The following is a 21,026-nucleotide window of genomic DNA, read 5'->3' on the forward strand; positions in this document are numbered from 1 at the left end:
TTTTTTTTTTTCCTTTTTTGTTCACCATTCCTTCTTAAATCTCTGTCTTTTAGGATCATTTTCTTTCTGAATTATATTCTTTATAAGTCCCTTTAGTGCAGGTCTCTGGGTGTTTGTCTTATCCCGGGTTCCCAAGAAAGCAGAGCTTGACGCAAAAGCTTCTATGTGTTTAGGAGCTTGGTCCCAGGGAATTAGGAATGGGGGCATGGGAAGGTGAGGCATGGATCTGTCGGCTTGCTTTAAAATTGCAAATTATCACCGTGAGAGGTAGTAGATTAAGTCCTCGATCTTAAAAAGAATGTGTTTTACCAGATACTTTCTGCCCAAGAAGAGAGATGTAGACACAGGAGTTCTGTGCTTGCAAGGGGGAATGCTAGTGAAAGGCGAACCCAAACCAAACCCGTTGCCTTCCGGTCAATTCCAACTCAAAGTGGCCCTATGGGACAGAGTAGAACTGCCCCATGGAGTTTCCAAAGCTGTAATCTTTACGGAAGCAGAGGGCCACATCTTTCTCCCGCCTAGTGAACAGTAGGTTCGAACCCCAGGACCTTTCGATTAGCAGCCAAGTGCTTAACCACTGAGCCACCAGGGCTCCCTAATGAAAGGCGAAGGGGGTGCAAAAACAGACCCTTACATCGTGTGTGTAGAACACCTGACTTCTAGTGTGATTTCTGCCCCTCTACTCTGTGTCCTTGTACCAAACCCTCCCCCACACTGGGCCTCAGTTTCTCCCCTGTAAGACAGAAGAAAAAGAGGAAGACCCTCAACGGGGATAGACTGACACAGTGACTGCAAAGATGGGCTCAAACATAGCAACGATTGTGAGGATGGCGCAGGACCTGAGCAGTGTTTCATTCTGTTGTGCATGGGGTCGCTAGGAGTCGGAACCGACTCAAGGGCACCTTCCAATAACAAGACGAGAAGGTCGGGCGCAGGGGCAGAGGGGCAGGGGATGGGATGTCGAGGCCCCTCCAGCACACACCCTTGTTTCCTGGGTCTCCACTCGCAGGTTTCCGAGAGAGCGCCTTCGCCTACGCCATCGCGGCAGCCGGCGTGGTCCACGCGGTGTCCAACGCGTGCGCCCTGGGCAAACTGCGGGCATGCGGCTGCGATGCGGCGCGGCGCGGGGACGAGGAGGCTTTCCGCAGGAAGCTGCACCGCCTGCAGCTGGACGCACTGCAGCGCGGGAAGGGCCTAAGCCACGGGGTCCCCGAGCACCCGGCCCCGCCCCCTGCCAGCCCCGGCCTGCAGGACTCCTGGGAATGGGGCGGCTGCAGCCCTGACGTGGGATTCGGGGAACGCTTCTCTAAGGACTTTCTGGACTCCCGGGAGCCCCACAGAGACATCCACGCACGCATGAGGCTCCACAACAACAGAGTCGGGAGGCAGGTGAGAGCCCCGCCCCCTGAGCCTGTCCCAAATCCCTCTGCCTAGGACCTGCCCCTCTCCCAAGCCTACCTCGCCTCCAGGGACCATTCTGCTCCCTCTAGCTCAACTCCTTTTTCATTGCTCCCTCCCCAGTAATTCAATCAGCAAGCATTGAATTCCTACTGTGTGCCAGGCACTGTACCAGGCCTGGAGAATACAGAGCTGAAACAACGCTTGCCCTGGGTTAGCTAGCCATCCATCCGTCCTTCCATCCATTGGCTGAGCAACCTGCTCCTCCCACTCCCCCTCGGTAATAAATGGAGATGGGGCTGGGCTGGCAATCCGTACACCAGGGGCCTAGACCTAGCTCTGCCACTTTCTCAGGGCCTCAGTCTCCTGTCCTATAAAGGCAGAAGATTGGACTAGATCATCATAAGGTCCTCCAAACTCTGTCGTTCTATGATTCTGTGCTCTCCTCTGCTGCCGTCTCCATCTTCTCCCAGCCTTTCTGTGGAGTCTCAGAAGGAGGGATTCCTGCAGTGTGAGGGAGTTGAGGTTTCCGGGTGCCCCCGTGTTACTGTGCTACGTTGCCTTCCTCCTTTCTCCCCTGCCCTCACATGGGGGGATAAAACCGAGGAAAGTAATAATAGCCTGCATTTAGTGAGTGCTTACTATATGCCAGGCATTGTCCAGAGCACTTTGCTACATATCAGCCATTCAATCCTTACAACTAACCTGTGAGGTGGGTACTATTACCTTCATGTTAAGACATGGAAATGGAGGCACAGAGAGATTAGGAAGCTTGCCCAAGGTGACACAGATGCTAAGAAAATGGTAGAGGGAGGATTCATCGTCAGGCTCTGAGCCTGTGCTCTTTTGCCTTCCAGGGTAGAATCTGCACCTGTGCACACGGAGTCCACATCATGTAGAGTATACTGTGATGCCCCATGGACCCTCATGGTAGTCAGTGCCCTCCTCTCCTGGCTATTTGGCATTATCCTCATCTTCTTAGCCCTGCCCAGCCGGCTCAGGCGTTGTTCCTGGCTTCCTCTCACTTGGGCTGGCCCCTTCTTCTCCACCTCACTCCTCTTTCTCTGGCCTCTCAGCCTAGGTGTCTCACTTTCTGCCTCCACATAGGCTCTGAGCTCATTCAGCTCTTCCATCCTGACTTAGAGGCAAGGTAAACTGAGGCACACCCATCCTCAGATCACGGCCAGCTCCCATCCAGCGCTGCCCGGTTCATGCAGCAGCTTTTTCCCCCAAGCTTCAAGACAATCCCAGCCCAGACCAATGGTGCCGCCTCTTCCTCCTCGTTAAACTGGTTAATTAATGGCTGCTGCCTGTGGGAAGCAGATGTTCTGGAACTGTTGGCCAGGGAAGGCAGGGGGCTGGTTCCCACGTGGTGCTGACACCACAGGCTGCACAGACAAGCTGCAGGAGCCCTTTAAGACTTGGAGGGTTAGGTCCCTCTCTGTAGGGCCCTGCTGCCTGGATTTGAAGGGCTGGATCATTGCTCTCCCTGTCTGAGGGTCTGTTTTTGGAGTGAAGTGGGGGGGGGGAGTCAACTTCCTACTGGGGGTCTCTGGTGAAGATAATGCCAAGGAGCTCTTTGGGAGGAGACTCTAGGGCAGGCTGAGAACTAGTGGAGGGAAGGGACTGTGTTCTATAACTGCCTCCCCTGGAAGTTGGAACCTCTCTCCCCTTTGGGCTGGGAGACCTGCTCTTTGGGTTCCGCTCCTGTTCTGCATTCAGGTAGAGCCTTTGGCCCTGCCGGGGCTCACTTTTCCTAGGAGGGCCACTTGCACTCAGCAGAGAGCAGAGTAAGTCCCAGCTACAGCCAGCATAATGGGAGCATCTCCCCAGCTGACCCCCTGTTCCCTTCTTAGGCTACCTGCAAAGGGCTGCAGGACCGGGAGAGGAATAGGGCTTTCTCAGACTCACTGCAGCTTTGCTGACAGCCTGGAGCTAGGCCAGAGGCTGGCAGCCCCCTGCTCCTGCCTCCGCCATGGGGATGGAAGGAGAGGGACTTTCCCTGATGATCTGGGATCCCCCCTCAGGAAGCAAGAGAGGACTTGGGTGGCAGGGGAGAGCCTCCAGCCCCAGGGGCCCCCTGCAGCTGCTGGGAAAGGGGGGTGGGGGGAGGGCAGGAAGGAGGGAATTCCCCCAGGGCTTGGCCTGGTGGGAGGTGATGGGAGCACAAGCAGAAGAGCCTGACGCCTGGTTCAGGAGCTGTGTGTGGCCCGCTTTTGTCTCTGTACAATAGGTGTTGGTGTCAAAGGCCTCGGAGATTCCCCGAAGGCCAGTCTCAGCGTAGGGATGAGGGCAGTGGGGCTGGCCGCTGGCGCCACTCCTCACTGTGCCCCCTTCCGCAGGCGGTGATGGAGAACATGCGTCGGAAGTGCAAGTGCCATGGCACTTCAGGCAGCTGCCAGCTCAAGACATGCTGGCAGGTGACGCCGGAGTTCCGCGCCGTGGGGGCGCTCCTGCGCAGCCGCTTCCACCGCGCCACGCTCATCCGGCCGCACAACCACAACGGCGGCCAGCTGGAGCCAGGCCCCTCGGGGGTCCCCTCGCCCTCCCCGGGCGCCCCAGGCCCACGCCGCCGCGCCAGCTCCGCCGACCTCGTCTACTTTGAGAAGTCACCCGACTTCTGCGAGCACGACCCGCGCCTGGACTCGGCGGGCACCGTGGGCCGCCTGTGCAACAAGAGCAGCGCGGGCCCTGATGGCTGCGGCAGCATGTGCTGTGGCCGCGGCCACAACATCCTGCGCCAGACGCGCAGCGAGCGCTGCCACTGCCGCTTCCACTGGTGCTGCTTCGTGGTCTGCGAGGAGTGCCGCATCACCGAGTGGGTCAGCGTCTGCAAGTGAGCGCCCGGGTCCCTGGAGCCTGGCCTCCAGCGGCTGGCGCTCTCGGCCAGGCAGCGTCGCCTTGGCTCCTGGGACAGGAGGAGGTTGGACCATATGAGCCTCTAGGAATCTCCCAGCTCTGAGGCTCATCAAGCCTTCGATCACAGGACAGTCCAGGCCGGTCTGGACCCCACCAGTCACTTCTGTGGGCTCCAGGACTGATTTGCCTGCCCCTCGGTGCCCCAAGCTCAGACAGCTCAATTGGGCTGGGGATTGCCCCACCTCCTAGGGCTAGTGTCCAACAGGCAACCCCTGGGACTGTCTCCTTTCATCCCATCACCCCTTCCCATGCAGGGGAAGGGAATGGAAGCTGACAGGCAGCAGCGGGAGGAGGGTTAAAGAGAAGAAATGGACACAGCTGAGCTGAAGTGATTCTATAAAGGCCCCAGGCACCCTCCCCCAACGGCCTCTGCCCCTCCTCATTCATTTAACAATATTTATTTTGCACTCTTTTTGTGGCCTGGCGCTCTGTGGGGTATAAGGGGCTATGGGGATACAGATGTGACTGAGACACAGCACTGCCCTCTTGGAGTTTACATTCTGGCTGGGGGAGATGGATAAACAAGCAAATACACAAAGAAGATAAGACTGTGTTCTGTGCTTTTAGAAAATAAAGCAGGGTGCTGGGCATAGAGTTATTTGTGGGGAGTGGGGGCCCTTTAGACAAAGCCACTGGTTAGGGCTGTCACTCTGAGTGACACTCATGCTGAGACCTCCCGAGGAGAAGGAGGGCCATGCAGATACTGAGCGTGAGGGCTTTTCAGGTAGAAGCCATGCAATTGCTTCTGAGGTGAGGAAGCTGTCTGCCTATTGGAGAAACAGCAAAGACGACAATGTGATCAATTGGAGTGAAGACATCAAGGGGCAGATTAGCAGGAGAGGTGCTCAGAGGGTGGGTGAGGGCTGCATCATGTGTCCTTTGCCAGGATAGGGAGTTGGGGACCTTCAGAGGGTCTCAGGTCAGAGAGTGTCACTGCCTAACTTTCACATGGAGAAGACTTCTCTGGCTGCTGTATGGGGAACTGGCTGAAGGGGGACAAGGTGACAGCAGGGAGGCCATCTTCCAAGTCCTGGACTAGGCTGGAGGTGGTGGGGTTGTGGAGAAGGGGCTGGATCTGGAGCCCCTCAGTCCTAGAGCTCTAGCTGCCCACCTTGTGCCTGAGCCCTCTGCCACAAGCCAGGACGAGTGGAGGTGCCCAGCAGCACCCGTCAGCAGAGACAGGAGGCACTCTGAGAGGAGTAATCCTGGGCAAGACCCAGCTCAACCCAGCCCAGCGCCTCAGGGAGCAGGTGGGGCCAGGAGGTGTGGCAGGGAGGAGGGGGGTGGGGGAGGGCCCGGAGACTCACTGTCTGGATTCTGGTCTCTGGGAGTCCAGGCAGAGGAGGAGGGGGTGTAAACCAAGGCTGGGGTGGGGGTGGGGGAGGCTCCTTCCTAGGCCTCTTGTGGCCCCAGCTCCTCAGCTCAGAGTGCCCCTTGGCAGGTCAATAAGCCCCTCATTCCCCCCACCCCCCCACGAGGACTCTGCTGAGCTGGCACTTTGGGTCCAGTGTTGCACTGTCCTTGGCTCTCAGAGCTGATGTTTTTCTGGAACAGACCCTCAAGGAGGAGGGTGCTGGGGAGTAAGGCAGAGTCAGGAGCTCAGGGAAAGAACACTTTACCTGCTTCATCCAAGCCTTCTGCTGCTGGCAGCTGGGGATCCTGCTGCCTGCCTCAGTTTACCCCAGACTGGCATCCTTCTTTGATGAGCCAGGCAGAGGTGGTCTTGCTCGTTTTCCTAATTGCCAGCCTGCACCAGTACCCCATATTGCCCTCCCCCTGCCCCATGTTTCCCTACTCCTTGGTAGAGCTGGGAAAGAAAGAAAGGACCCTCTCATGGTGATGTGCTCTGTAGGCCCACCAACTGGGAGATTTGCCCCCACTAACTTGCCCTCAGCTCCTTCCCTCCAATTGCCTGCATCCCAGTAGCTCCCAGACAGGGTCTTGCCTAAAGTGGCAGGGCCCCCAAATGCTCAACTCTGCTGCCTTTGTGGAGGACGGTGTTTCTCTCCCACTCCCCATGGGCAGGCATTGAGAGTCCTTCAGGAGGAGGGGTAAGCAGGAGCAGCCAGACACACCTGCCTCATTCCTTTCCTCTTGTTCACCCAGGAGAGAGCTGTGGGGGCTGGGTTCCAGGGGAGGAGGAAAAGGCTGCAGGAATGGAGGCCTGGAAGGGAGGGCGCTCTCACCCAGCAGTGTCCACTACAGCACTGAGCTTGGCCTCACCCTCCTCTGCCTTCCAGGCTTAAGGAAGACAGAGCTGGGGGAGGGGAGGCTGAAGATGAGACACAGGCTCAGGGTTGGGATAATGAGGTAGGAGCAGCAACCCCGAAGAGCATGCTGTCACCAGAGGGAAGGGTGGGTGGTGGGGTGGGGCATGGGGTGGACATCGGGCTGTGGGGGACAGCACATGTTATAGTGAGTCAAATCATGGTGATCTGATATATGCTACCCTGACTTGCTAAGGAGACTCGGTGGTGCAATGGTTAAGCTCCAGGCTTAACCCACCAGCCCCTCCATGGGAGAAACGTGTGGCAGTCTCCTTCTGTAAAGAGGATAGCGTTGAAAACCCTATGGGCAGTTCTACTCTGTCCTACTGTGAGTTGGAATTGACTGAGGACAACGGTTTTGTTTTTTGTTTGGACCTGTCAAGGAGGGGAGGGAAGGCTGGGGAAGGAACAAATGGGGTGCTGCCCCTCTCCTATCCTTGCTCTGGGCCAGAAGCTGACTAGAGTCCTGGGCCAAGGCTGGACCCCATAACTGAAAAGGGGCATGTGGGACTTGGTGAAGGCCTGAAAGGGAGATGTGGAGGTGATGAGGTGTGCTAAAACAGGGCCCAAGAGGCCCTGGGCTTAAGAGAGGCAGGAATCCATGTGCTGATCAGAAATAGGCAAAAGGGGCTGAAATAAAGCGGAAACCTGGAGGGCAGATAGGAGGAAGAACTCACCAACATCTGGGGAGGCCAGAGGTGACATTTGGAAATGGGAACAGAAGGTGGCTAGAGATGGTCCAGCGGAGGAGAGCCCCTCCCAACACCCTTCACCTTGATGGACACTGGGTAGAGGAAGAAAATACAATATGGTCTAAGGGAGCCTAGATGGTTCCAAAGGGAGGAAGGGAGGCAGCCAGCAGGGAAGGAGGGTGTTGGATAGTACACGCAGGGTGGAGTGAAGGCTCAAGGAGAGGTAGCCAGGCTGGGGGTCAGAAGCAGGCACCCTGCTTTCAGTCACCCAAGGTCCCACAGTAGGAAAAAAAGGGGAAGGGAGAGGTGTTCAAAGGTAGAGGCCTGAGGGCCCGGGTGGGTGAGAAGCAGGGTCAGGGGCATCAGCCCACCCCTCTCTCCCCCAATCCATGTGCCCCAGCTAGCCCCCTGGCAGGGGGCCTTCCACGTTGGATCGTGGCCAGGCTCTACTCGTGGCTCCCCTTTTCCTCTCCCCCCCTTCTCATGTGGTTGCCAGCAGCTGCCTGCGGTCGCCGCAGCCCCTGCGCTCAAGGCACGGGGACTTTCCAACAGGGGAAAAAATGACTTAATGAGAGTGGGAGCCGGGGGCGGGAGGGACAGGTCCCTGTAATCACCGTTCCGCTGTGGGGCCTGTGCGCCTCCGGGCCCTTCCCCGGCTTCCTGCTGCCAGTGCCCCCCTTGGGTTCTGCTGGGGGAGGGTGGACGGGCTGGCGACAGGGGGATCCCCTTTTCTGGTTCCAGGCTCCTGGGGCCCTCCGATGCCTACGCTCTCTAGACTCCCAGTGCGTGAAAGAAAGCCTAAATGTCCATGATCCCTTTCTGGACCTTGCCTTGAAGTTGGAGGTGGACCGTACCTGGAGCCAGGATCCCCTTTTGGTGGATTTGAGGGTGGGGAATTCTGAGCAGAGCCCTTTGCCACTTGGCGCCTGCGCACTTCGCAACGTACCCGGTTTCTGTGGCAACCAGAGCAGCCGAGGTGTGTCCGCTGGGCGTCCACTCCCCCCTCCCCCCCCCCGCCTTTCCTTGGCGCGGGGCGGGCCAGGCCAGGCCGCTGCGGTGCGCGGGGGTGGGGGTGTGCCTTTGCCATGGCAAGGGTGCGCTAGGAGGGCACATTCTTCCTCAGGGTGGGAGCGCCCTGGGGATACGAGAAGGGGGGTGACGGGGGCGGCAGAAAGGGGAGCGGAGGGGTGCGGGTTAGAACGAAGCCGGAGTCTTGGACAAGACCAACCAGGGCTTCTAGAGTTGGGGTGGGGAGCTTGGAATCAGCCCCCCAAGCTCTCCAGAGACATCCTCCCCCCCCCCACTCTCGCAGAAGTTCAACACCCCCCTCCCCCAAGTCTCCAGGGAAGGGACCCTGGGCTACCGACCTGAAAGCCTTTGGGCTCCCTCCTAGGCCAGGCCCACCGAGCTAAGGGCCCGTCCCCTCCCCCCCAAGCAGAGCCGCAACCCAAACTGCAGCCCAAAGCCCTGCAATTAAGCCCCTTGTCTGCCCCTCCGCCGCCCGCGGGTCCGCGGGTCCTCTCGCCAGGCCCGCCAGCACCGCCAATTACAACTGCGCAGCAGCTGATTACCCGGAGTCGGGGGAGCTGCCCTGTGGAGGCCGCGGGCAGGCCAAGGGGTGGGGTCCCCGGGGTTGTCCCCGGCCCCCGGGGTCCTTAATTCAAGCTACCGTCTTTGGCTCTCTAGCCCAACTTCTTCGCACCAGATGATATGGGGAGGAAGGGTCTGCTCAGTGACCCGTCCTGCTGTGCCTCAGTTTCTCTCTCCTCGCGTGCATCTCGCACTCAGGGCAGAAAGGGCGCACGGAGGATTTGTGTGCGGTGTTGGAGCGTTCGGAGCGAGGGGCTGGTTTTTCAAGAAGCAGGGCCCTCAAGGCCAACTCTTTCCTAACTCAGCCGCCCGCGTGGGTCCCGCTTGGCTTCGCGTCCGACCCCGTGGACCCGGCTTAGTCTTGCTGAGCCAGCCCCAGGGCCACTGTCAGCCCGTTCTGCACTTTTGTGGGCATCACAAAACGGTATCCCCTCTGGGCGGGTGAGTTCCCCTCTTCTGCCCCGCAAGGAAAGGCAATTCGGGAGCCCGCAGCAACAGTAGGGTGTTCTGCCACCACTCTTGCCCCCTGCATCCCTTCTTCGCTCTTCCCGCCTCCTGCGGATCTGCGAGGGCTCGGGTAGAACTTCGTCCCTACCGCAGTCCAGCTGTCCACATCTGGCCGGCAGCTGGGAGCCGCCCACTGCGAACTGCTGGGAACACAGCGCCCTCTGCTGATTCCAAGCGGCCCGCCAGCCGCCGCGGCCACTGGCCCGGGGTCTCGCTGCAGCTGGATGGGTCTAGAGTTCCACCTACTTGGCGCCCCTTGCGCTTGAGTTCCACTCGCTCTCTCCCTCGCGTCCCTCCCAAATCTGTCTCCATAGGCCCTTTGCTCTCCCACGCCGTGGCCTCTCTGACCTTCTTTTCCTCCGTCCTTGTGTGCTCAACTCTGTCGGGCGACCTGGTTGTCCCTAGCCTCCCGGTCGGGGCTTCATCGACAGGTTCTGCGGCGCCATCTTTCGGCAACCAACGTAAAAGTCCGAATATAGTTAAATCACGGCCCATCTGCTCAGTGGAATTCCTCGAGTCGTCCTTAAAAATGAGACGGTTGAAGTATATTCAGTGGCTTAGACGTGTTTGCTCTATAATTGGGGAGGAGTGCATGATACAAAATAGCACAGGGCAAGATCCCTCTTTTTTTGTAACAAAATTTATACAAATGTGACTTGCATTTTAAAAATCTAGAATAGGCACTAAAATGCTAATAGAAAGTATTTTTGAAAGTGGGATTATAGGTGGTTTAAGGAGCTCTGGTGGTGCAACGGTTAAGCGCTCTGTTACCAACCTGAAAGGTAGGTAGTTCCAACCATCTAGCCGCTGAGTGGGAGAAAAGACTTGGCGATCTGCTCCTGACTATCTGCGTCTGTAAAGATTACAGCCTAGAAAACACTATGGGGCCGTTCTACTCTGTCACAAGAGGTCGCAATGAGTCGAAATCAACTCTTTGGCACCTAACAACAGCAAATTTTGTTCTCTTTGTTTATCTGCATATTAAATTTGTGTGTAATGAACATGTTTTTCTTGGGCACAGTAATAATTCCATAGACAGAATATTTTGGCCCAAAATGTGACCATCTAATAATATTATTACAATATGCTGAATTTTAGAAAGAACCTTTTTAAAACTAGGAATTAGGGAGACCTGGCATCCAGACAAGAGCTAAAATGATTATGTCACTCAAGTTTTCTTCATAAAAGTAGTAATGGTTTGTAGCAAGAATAGGTTTCCAAGCCATGAAACTTAGGGCTCAGGGAAGCCAAGGAGTTATTATAAAAACCCATTGCCATCAAGTCAATACTGTGTCATAGCGACCCTACAGGACAGAGGAGTTGTGAGAAGGGTCCTCAGACTCCTATGCACATTCAATATTGTTCGTGAACAGAATAACTGATTTATTTTACGCCATGCTACATATGTATAAAGATGCTGCCATGGTTAACATTAGCAAATATATTTTTTAAAGTTTCACACAGTCTTGCGTCTTCATTCTCTTTGATCTCTTTGCAAGACTGCACATCCTTAACTGCCCCCTTCATAAACATCTGTACCCTGTGGATTACAAGGCTGACATTGTCCTGTCTGGTCCTCCTTTCTCTTTCCACTGCCTCAGAGATTTCATTCACTCTTTCCTTCTCTTTTTCTTCTTTAAATAATTTCAGGGGTACAGAAATGTTACAAGAATAGTACAAAGAACTTTCATTCTCTCTGAACCACTTGAGAATAAGTTGTCTACAGGGTGCCCCACCACCCCCTGTACTTTAGTGTGTATTTCCCCCAAATAAGGACATTCTCCTACCTAACCCAACAGATGATCAAGATCAGGAAATTAACACTGATACATTAGTACCATCTAACTCCCAGGCCCTATTGAACTTCCATCAGTTGGCCCAATGATGTCCTTTATAACAAAAGGGTCTAGCCCAGAATTATTCATTGCATTTATAAATGCCCTTTATCATGTTGAGGATTTTTTCTTCTGTTCCTAGTTTGCTGAGTACTTTTATCATGTAAGGGTGTTAGATTTTACCAAATGCCTTTTCTTCGTTGCATTTAGTTATCACACCCTTTTGGTCTCCTTCAGTCTGAGACAGTTCTTAAGTCTTTACTTTCACGACTGGGACAATTTAGAAGACTACAGACCGGCAATATTGTAGAATGTTCCTCACTTTGGGTTTATAATTGTTGTTTCCTCATGATTGGATTCAGGTTATGCATCTTTGGCAGCAATATTACAGATGTGAGTGCTTTACTTATTGCCTCATCTTTTATTTTGATGCTCAAAATTTCCCAGGTTTGGCTAGCTCTTAAACTGGCTTCTGTCACCGTAATTCTTTGAGTCTTCTTTACTTTCTGGCACAACAAAATGTTCCAGGATCATCTTGTACCTTCTCTACCCCAGCCCTGAAATCAGCCATTTCTCTAAGAACTTTTGTTTCTTTTAATAAAGAATGATATTTAGAAGTCAAGATCTGGGAGCTAAGGGTGCTCATTACTCTTGGGTGTCACTGTTCCTAGGTCCCTCTGTGAATAGTACTGGGGAAATATGTGTACGTTTATACGCAAATATGTTTGTCTGTCTGTCTGTCTAGAAAACCATGAATTCACACTGATACCTTCAGTTCCAGTCCAACACTGCAGGGTTTATTCTGGTTTTCTCCCTTTCAATAGTTGTAACTTCCTTCTCCCTTCTTATTGGATTAATCCCTTTGTAAGTAACTAACCTCCATTAAGGAGCCTTGGTCAAGCAACCGTTAAGCACTGGGCTGCTAACCGAAAGGCCAGTGGTTTAACCCACCAGCAACTCTGCAGGAGAAAGACGTGGCAGTCTACTCCCATAAAGATTACAGCCTAGGAAACCCTATGGGGCAGTTCTACTCTGTCATACAGGGTCACTATGAGTCAAAATAGATTTGACAGCACACAAGAACAACAACAATCTCCCATTGCTGCTGCTGCTCCATACCCTTCCCCCTTGCAACCACTTTTGGCCTCTAATAACCTACGATAGGCCCCCTTCAACCACGCATGGACCTTACCTTTCTTGGCCCTACCTTATGGTTTTTGAGGTGAATTATTCAGGAAGAAAGGCAGGCAGGAAGGCTGGAAACAATTTCACTCACGCTTGAAGCTTTAGATATACTTCTCAATCCTCTCTATCTCAGTAAATGGCAACTACTCTTCCAGCTATTCCAGTCAAAATCTCTGGAGTCATTTGACTCCTTTATTTCTCTCACACCTCACATTCAGTCCACCAGCGGATCTGGTTGGTTCCTCTTCAGTTTATATCTAGAATGTGATCATGTTTCACCACCTCCATTATTATCATCCTGGTCCAAGCCTGGTCCATCAGAGCCACCACTGTCTCCTGTCTTGAATGACTGCAATTGTCTCTTAGTAGGTCTCCCTGCTTCTTCCTTCATGCTGCCCTCCAGTCTATTTTATACATGTCAGCCAGAGTGACCTTTTTAAAGTGCTAGTCATATAGTATACCTTCACTGCTCAAAATCCTCCAAATGCTTCCTATCTCACTCAGAACAAGAGCCAAAGTACTTCTAATGACTTACAAGCCCTACAAGATCTAGAACCCCGTTACCTTCTTCACTTCATCTCCTACTACTCTCTCCCTCATCCATTTTTCTTCAGCCATACTGGCCTCCTGGCAGTTCTTTGAATGTACCAAACTCTGTCCTGCCTCAGGGCCTTTGCACTAGTTATTCCCTCTACCTGAAATAGTTTTACCCAGATAACCACATGGATGTTATCTCTCTTCCTTCAGGACTTCAATCAAATATCTTCTTACAAGAGAGGCCTTCGCAGAATATCCTATCTAAAATAGCAAACCTCCTATTACCTTTACTTTCCTTTAAGTTTACACCATATATTTGACATATTTGTGTATTTGCTGTCTGCCTGTACATACTACAATGGAAGTTCCATGAGGGCTGGGATTCTCTTTTGTTTTGTGTTGTATTTCTAATGCCAAGAATAGTACTGAGTACGTGGTAGGCACTCAGTAAATATGAGTGAATGAATGAATGAATGTCTATGGAAATGACTACCAGTCTCTGTCTTCAGACCTAGCCTTCCTTCCTAGGATCTTTCTTGAAGTTCCACTTGCCAGCTAGACATGTTTTGCACCATAAGCAAAAGCTTTATAATGTAGATTCATTATCTTATATATTATTTGTTAATTTGAGGACCAGAACTTTGTCTTATTCACTGCCGTATTTTCAATGCCTAGAACAGCCCCTGGCATAGGGCAGGTATTTAATATTTGTTGAATAAATGAATGAATGATTTTCCCCTCAAAACCAATTCTCCATGATTTGCCTGTTTCTCTTTGTAACACCATCATTTTCCTAGTTACCAAGGCTCAAGTGTTAAAAAGCAAAGATGTCACTTTAAATGGAAGAATAATGAATATACCATGGTCTGCCAAGAGAACGAACAAATCTGTCTTGGAAGAAGTACAGTCAGAATGCTCATTAAAAGCAAGGATGGCAAGACTATGTCTCACATACTTTGAACATGTTATTAGGAGGAACCGGTCCCTGGAGAAGGACATCATGCTTGGTAAAGTAGAGGGTCAGCAAAAAAGAGGAAAACCTGAACAAGACTGATTGACACAGTGGCTGCAACAATGGGCTCAAGCATAACAATAATTGTAAGGATGATGCAGGACTGGGCAGTGTTTTGTTCTGTTGTACATAGGGTTACTGTGAGTTGGAACTGACTCAATGGCACCTACCAACAACCACAACAAAGCTCAAAACTCCTGTCAACTTGGACTCTCCTCTTTCTCTTCTCATGTCCATATTCAATCAGTGGCCAAGATCTGCCCATTCCTCTACTCCATTCCCACTGTTACCATACACCTCACATGTCACAATGGCCTTCCTACTGGCCTCTCTCATTCCTGTTTCTCCCTCTTCGACCCATTTCTATCAGATTTTTCTATCTTTCTCTCCCATGAAGTGCTCTGATCATGTTATTTCCTCTGACCTCTAACTGAAGCTTTCAATAGGTCTTAGTACCAGTTAGGGTTCTTAATCACAAACAACAGAAATGGACTCCAGTTCACTCAAGGAGAGGATAAATTTACTGGAACAATATCAGGCAGCTCACAGAATTGACAGGAAGACTCAGGAATCAGGCTCAGGAAACAGGCATGGACTAAGAGAAGGTGGGCAGCAGGAACCTCAGCCAAGCCCTGCCCCAGGAGTAACATGATTAGGGGGCTCCTGCCCCTGGGCTCTAGGGACCATCTCTGGCATAGCCACCACTTCCCCAAGGACTGGCTGTTGCTGTCTCTGGAACGAATTATAAACAGTCCTCTGCTTCCTTGGGCCACTTACTGAAGATTCAGAGTCCTGAGTGGGAGTGTCGATTTGGCTGAGTTGAGGTCACAGTTCTGTGACCTTCCTGCCAGGAGTAGGGGGAGCAAGGATCTGACTTCTGCTGAGACTTCCGCTAAGGAGGATCCTCTAACATAGGAAGGGGGCTCAGATACTGGGCTACCACAGGCCTCAGTATGTGTCCACATACAGGTTCCTGAGTATGTTAGGAGAGCATCCACCATCTGCTGCAAACTATCATCTGCAGGTTTTCTCCCTTGCACACATGTCCCACTAAAGCAGGGCTGCATGTAGTTCTCTAAGCTGATCCTTCCTGCCTTGGCCTCTGTGGCAGCTGGTCTCCAAAGATGGTCCCCATTGAGCTATATATTGTCCTCTCCCTTTGAATCTAGGCTGGCCCTGTGATTCATTTTCACCAGCAGCATCCTATGGGAGTGACTCTGCATGACTTCCAAGATGAGGTCATAAGAAGTCTTGCAGCTTCTGCCTCATTATCTTGGAAAGTTCACTCTGGGGGAAGCCAGTCACCATTTATGAAGGCTGTCCGCCCGGAGACCATCATGCTGTGAGGAAACCCAAGCTAGGCACATGGCAAGGCTGCGTGGAGAGAGAGCTGCCTGGCCAGTCCCCAACTGTTCTAGTCAGTTCAGATGAGGTGTCGGACATGTGATTAAAAATTGCCATCTTGGATATCCAGCCCAGTTGAGCCTTCAGATGATTCCAGCCCCAGCCTCCATCTGACTACAACTGCATGAAAGACCGCAAGTGAGAACTGTGAGCAATAATAATAAACTGCTACTTTAAGCCACTAAGTTTTGGGGTGGTTTGTTATACAGTAATAGAGAACTGAAACAGCCCCCTTGTGGTACATCTTTGCTCTCTCTGGAATTTGCCCCCCCCCAACTGTCCTGTGCTACTCACGTATCCACTCATATCTGCACTTGTCCAAATCCCTCCGATGAGTGTGGCACAATGCAGAGAAAAGAGCCAGGCTTTGAGGGGTGGAAGGGGTTGAATCCTTAGTCTCTCACTACCTTTGTGAACTTGGGCAAAATAACTAATTTCTCTAGACCTTGGTTTCTAGAAATAAACACACCAATCTGTTGGTGTTGTTTTGAGGACCAGATATATAATATGCGTAAAGTATCAATGCGTCTGGTCCATTTTGGTCTTATTAATTGTAGCCTTCAGCACATACCCAACCTTCTAGACCTGGCTCAAATGGCACCCCCGAGATCTAATTCTTGTCAGTTATGGACTATATGGTTTTGGACAAATCCCTTAAACTTCTCTGAGAGCCACCTTCCTGATATGTAACATGGGGTTGATGACAGTGTCTGTGTAATGGGGCTTCTTGACTGGTCTATTGTCAAGATTCAACTGGGCTGTCTCATGGTGTTAGGCAACACTGCCCCCTTGAGGCAGAACATGCAGACCCTTAAACCACACCCCTTAACCTGCTCGGCTATTGGAATATTCTGGAAGAGGAAGTGCACCACATCCACAACTGGGGTTTCGGCATGAACAGACACGTCTAGTAAACAGGGGGACAGCGATGGAAGCCAGACTGCAGCGAGGAACAGCAGAGACCCCAGGGGCTCATCAACCCTAGTGAGAGAGAGGTTTTGATGGTGGGAGGAGGGGGCACACTGAACAGCTGTTAGTACAGAGGGAGGAATGTTACTTGGAATGGTGTGAGACTGGGCACAACCATCTTGTAGCCCAGTGCATCCCCTTCCCCCCTCCTCCAGGGCCTTCCTGGTGGAGAAATAAAGATAGGGTATAAGGGCAAGGACAGAGGTCACCAGGAGAGCAGACGGCTGTGCTGTGGGAACTCCTTATGAAAAAACTGAGAAGTTGCTTTCCAACCTAAGAAAGAAAGAGGCATGCCAGGGGCCGTGGTGAGATGGGCGACATTGAGCAGCAGCCCTGACCACATGGGAGGCAGCCTCACCAGGCTTCTTCTTGGACTTTCACTGAAGGTGAGGGGACATGGAGACCTGGAAAGTTACAGAAGAGTGCATACTATATGATTTCAGTTGTATCTGGTATAAAAGCAGGCAAAACTAATTTATGCTATTACAAAGTGGTGGTGTTAGTTCTGTCGAGTTGATTCCGACTCATGACAACCCTGTTACAGAGTAGAATTGCTCCATAGGGTTTTCTTGACTGTAATGTTAATGGAAGCATATCGCCAGCCCTTTCTTCTTCAGTGCTGCTAGGTGGGTTCAGGCTCCCAACCTGTAGGTTAGCAGTCAAGGGCAAACTGTTTGCGCCACCTAGGGACCTAACGAAGTTAGGTTATTCCTGCGGGGGAAGTAATGACTACAAGGAAAAGTGAGAGGAATTCTTGGGGGATGGTAATGTCGTGTTTCTTCACACACACACAACTGTCTGGGGAAAAGAAGAACGAATGGCCATTTCCCACCTCTAGCCCTTTGAGGTAGTGCCACATTAGGGAAGGGGGCTAGAGATTAGTGTGCTAGAAGCAAGGACCGACTGGTCAGAACTTATTTCATTTCTTCCTCCATTCATTCACTCATTCACTTATGGTTTATTAAGCACCTCGTACACACTAAACAGTGCACATGTAAGGTCACACATTTTTAATAGCAGTAGCTTCCGTTTATTTGAGAGCTTACTATGGAATAGGCACTACACATACATCCAACCTTCACAATAAAACAAACAAAAAAACCTGTTGCCGTTGAGTTGATTTGGAGCGACCCTATACGACACGGTGGAACTGCCCCACAGGGTTTCCAAGGATTGCCTGGTGGATTTGAACTGCTGGCATTTTGGTTAGCAGCCAAGCTCTTAACCACTGCACCACCAAGGCTCCAATGCTCACAATAGACTATGAAATATTATCATCCCTATCTATCAGTTGAAGAATGAGTCTCAGAAATGTTAAGCAAGTTGCTTAAGGTCACACAGCAAAGAAAGTGTCTGCGTTTTGGTATGAACCTGACTCTGTTATGAACCCAAAGCCCGCTGCTTTTCATTGAGCTACACTGTCCTCCAGGAGTCTAGGTTTTTCCACTAAGGACGGAGAGACCCGTTGACAATTTGCTCTACCATAGTAAAGAGGTCTTAAAGCCGAAGTCAATCTGTCGACTGGGTCCGAGTTTCAGCTGCATCCTTTCTGGGTCCATGGCAGGTTCCTTCACTCTTCTGAGCCTCACACTTTCCCCATCTGTATAATGAGCGCAAAAGTCACACCTTTCCCTTGGGGTTATTGTGGTAATTAAGATGACGAGAGGATGTGTGTAGAACACGGTGTCTGGCCCTCTGTGAGAGCCAGAACACAGTAGTCATTAGTATTTCTGAGTCCTTATCACCCGTACCCAACCAGGGCCACTATCAGGCATGGACACAGAGTTGAAGGCAGTTCCCCGCCTCCCGACTCCCAATCTGAATCTTTGGGACCAAGTGGACTTAAATGAACCGGTGGGCCTTAAGTGCTTCGTTCGTGCTGCTGGAAAGCGGACTGGGCGAAGAGCTCCAGGGCTGAACACCACCCACAGGGGCCAGCACCAATAGAGCCACTGGTTCCAAAATCCTTGGTCAGCTCCCAGTTGGAGGGAAGACGCCGATATCGCGAGATCTCGCAAGACCAACGGGATTCCAGGCCGGAAGTGAGGGCGGGAGCCAAGGGAGCGCACTCCTTTTGAAATCTGAGACCGCGGCCTGTAGCGGGGAGAGTTAGGATGGAGGTCGAAGAGCTCTAGGAGGAGGTGGTTGGTTCGGCGGGGACCTCTGAGTTTGACTGGGGGAGGCCAAAGCTTCATTGATTGGACAGCCCTGTGTGCCAGCCACGCCCAGTGAAAAAGACTGACAAGGCCTCTCTCTGCCTCTGCGGAGCTCAGCCCGGTTGGCTGCCCCTCCCTCCAAACGTGAATAACGTCTCTCTGGTTGTCTTCAGCCTAAGGAGCCTTCGTGGCCACAGAGGTGATTTTCCCCCTTGCTAATCAGACTTGAGCTTCAGGGCTCTCACTTGCCCAGGCTTCTTCCATAGCCCTAGATGGGATCGTAGCAACTTGTTTACGCAATCTTGTTTTTGAAAATTAGCAAAACTAAGATACCGATGGTACTGAAGGAAAAAGTCCAAACAGCACCGAAGGCATTGGCGGAAAAACAATTGAGATGTTTCAACAGAGGATGCAAGGCTGGAAGCGCTCACTCGTCTATGCCAAGAAATTTGGAAGACAGCTACTTGGCAAACCTACTGGAAGAGATCCATATTTGTGCCCATTCCAAAGAAAGATGATCCAACAGAATGCAGAAATTATTGAACAGTATCATTAATATCACACGCAAGTAAAATTATGCTGAAGATAATTTAAAAATGATTGCAGCAGTACATCAACAGGGAACTGCCCAAAATTCAAGCCAGATTCAGAAGAGAATATGGAACAAGGGATGTCATTGTTGATGTCAGGTGGATCTTGGGTGAAATCAGAGAATACCAGAAAGATGTCTACTTGTGTTTTATTGACTACACAAAGGCATTCGACTGTGTGGATAACAAATTATGGATAACATTGGGAAGAATGGGAATTCCGGAACAGTTAATTGTGTTCATGAGGAACTTGTACATAGACCAAAAGGCAGCCGTTTGAACAGAACAAGGGGATACTGCATGATTTAAAATCAGGAAAGGTGTGTGCCAGGGTTGTATCCTTTCACCATACTTATTCGATCTGTATGCTGAGCAAATAATCCGAGAAGCTGGACTATATGAAGAAGAACGCGGCATCAGAATTGGAGGAAGACTCATTAACAACCTGCGATATGCAAATGACACAGCCTTGCTTGCTGAAAGTGAAAAGAACTTGAAGCAGTTTCTGATGAAGATGAAATACTACACCCTTCAGCATGGATTACACTTCAGCATAAAGAAAACAAAAATCCTCACAACTGGACCAATAAGCAACATCATGATAAACAGAGAAAAGATTGAAGTTGTCAAGGATTTCATTTTACTTGGATTCACAATCAGCACCCATGGAAGCAAAAAATCAAACGATGTATTGCACTGGGCAAATCTGCTGCAAAAGACCTCTTTTAAAGTGTTAAAAAGCAAAGATGTCACTTGGAGGACTAAGGCGCGCCTGATCCAAGCCATGGTGTTTTCAGTTGCTTCGTATGTATGTGAAAGCTGGGCAATGAATAAGGAAGCCTGAAGAAGAATTGATGCATTTGAATGTATGGTGTTGGCGAATGTCTAGGTCATCTAGTGCTGCTATAACAGAAATACCACAAGTGGATGGCTTTAACAAACAGAAATTTATTCTCTTACAGCTTAGGCAGCTAGAAGTCTGAATTCAGGGTACCAGCTATAGGGGAAAGCTTTCTCTCTCTGTTGGCTCTAGGGGAAGGTCCTTGTCTCCTGTCAGCATCTGTGGGCCCGGCTTTCCTTGGAGATCTCCATGTATCTTGACATCAGTCTTCCCCTGAGTCTAGAGTGTTCTCAGTGCAGGGACCCTAGGTACAAAGGACACTCTCTGTTCCCAGCTATTCTTTCTTGGTAGTAGTGAGGTCCCTTTCTCTCTGCTCGTTTCTCTCTCCTTTTTTCTCTTGTAAGAGAAAAGGTAATGCAGGCCACACCCCTTGGAAGCTCCCCTTATATTGGATCAGGGCTGTGACCTGAGTAAGGGTGTTACATCCCACCTGAATCTTCTTTAATATAACCTAATCTTGCCTGATGAACCACAGGCAGAGATGAGGAGTTTTACAATTACAATTACATCAGATCATAGAATGGAGGACAACCACACAATACCGGGAATCATGGCCTAGCCAAGTTGACATATATTTTTGCGGAGCACCATTCAATCCACAACATCAAAGAATACTGAATATACTGTGGCCTGCCAGAAGAACAAACAAATCTGTCTTGGAAGAAGTACAGCTAGAATGCTTCTTAGAAGTGAGGATGGTGAGACTTCGTCTCACGTGCTTTGGACCAGTGTTATCAGGAGGGACCAGTCCCTGGAGAAGGACATCATTCTTGGTAAAGTAGAAGGTCAGCAAAAAAAAAAAAAGGCAGATCCTTAACAAGATGGATTGGTGCAGGACCGGGCAGTATTTCATTCTGTTGAATATACAGTCGCTATGAGTCAGAATCGACTTGATGGCACCTAACAACAACAACAAAGATACTTTAGCCAAAATCTGTTCAGACCACTGCTCCTTTCCACTGAGAATTCCTCTATCTAGAGGCTTTGGAGTGGCTGTAGGCATCTTTAGACATTTTGTAGAAGAGAATGCTTTTAATGAATTTGCCGAAAAAAAAAAAAAAAGG

At 51.0% G+C, this 21,026-nt stretch overlaps 1 protein-coding gene across 1 annotated transcript in view; it reads left to right on the plus strand.

Annotated features, from left to right (window-relative positions):
- WNT10A (Wnt family member 10A) overlaps positions 1-4,598 on the plus strand; it is a 15,256-nt gene extending 10,658 nt beyond the window's left edge. The window contains exons 3-4 of the mRNA XM_004376324.3: positions 1,010-1,389; positions 3,741-4,598. Coding sequence (XP_004376381.1) covers positions 1,010-1,389; positions 3,741-4,238 — 878 coding nt within the window. The 3' untranslated portion in view covers positions 4,239-4,598. The remainder of the gene's footprint in view (positions 1-1,009; positions 1,390-3,740) is intronic.
- Positions 4,599-21,026: the final 16,428 nt, after the last annotated feature.

This window comes from Trichechus manatus, unplaced genomic scaffold (genome assembly GCF_000243295.1).
Source record: "Trichechus manatus latirostris isolate Lorelei unplaced genomic scaffold, TriManLat1.0 scaffold00041, whole genome shotgun sequence".
NCBI lineage: Eukaryota > Metazoa > Chordata > Mammalia > Sirenia > Trichechidae > Trichechus > Trichechus manatus.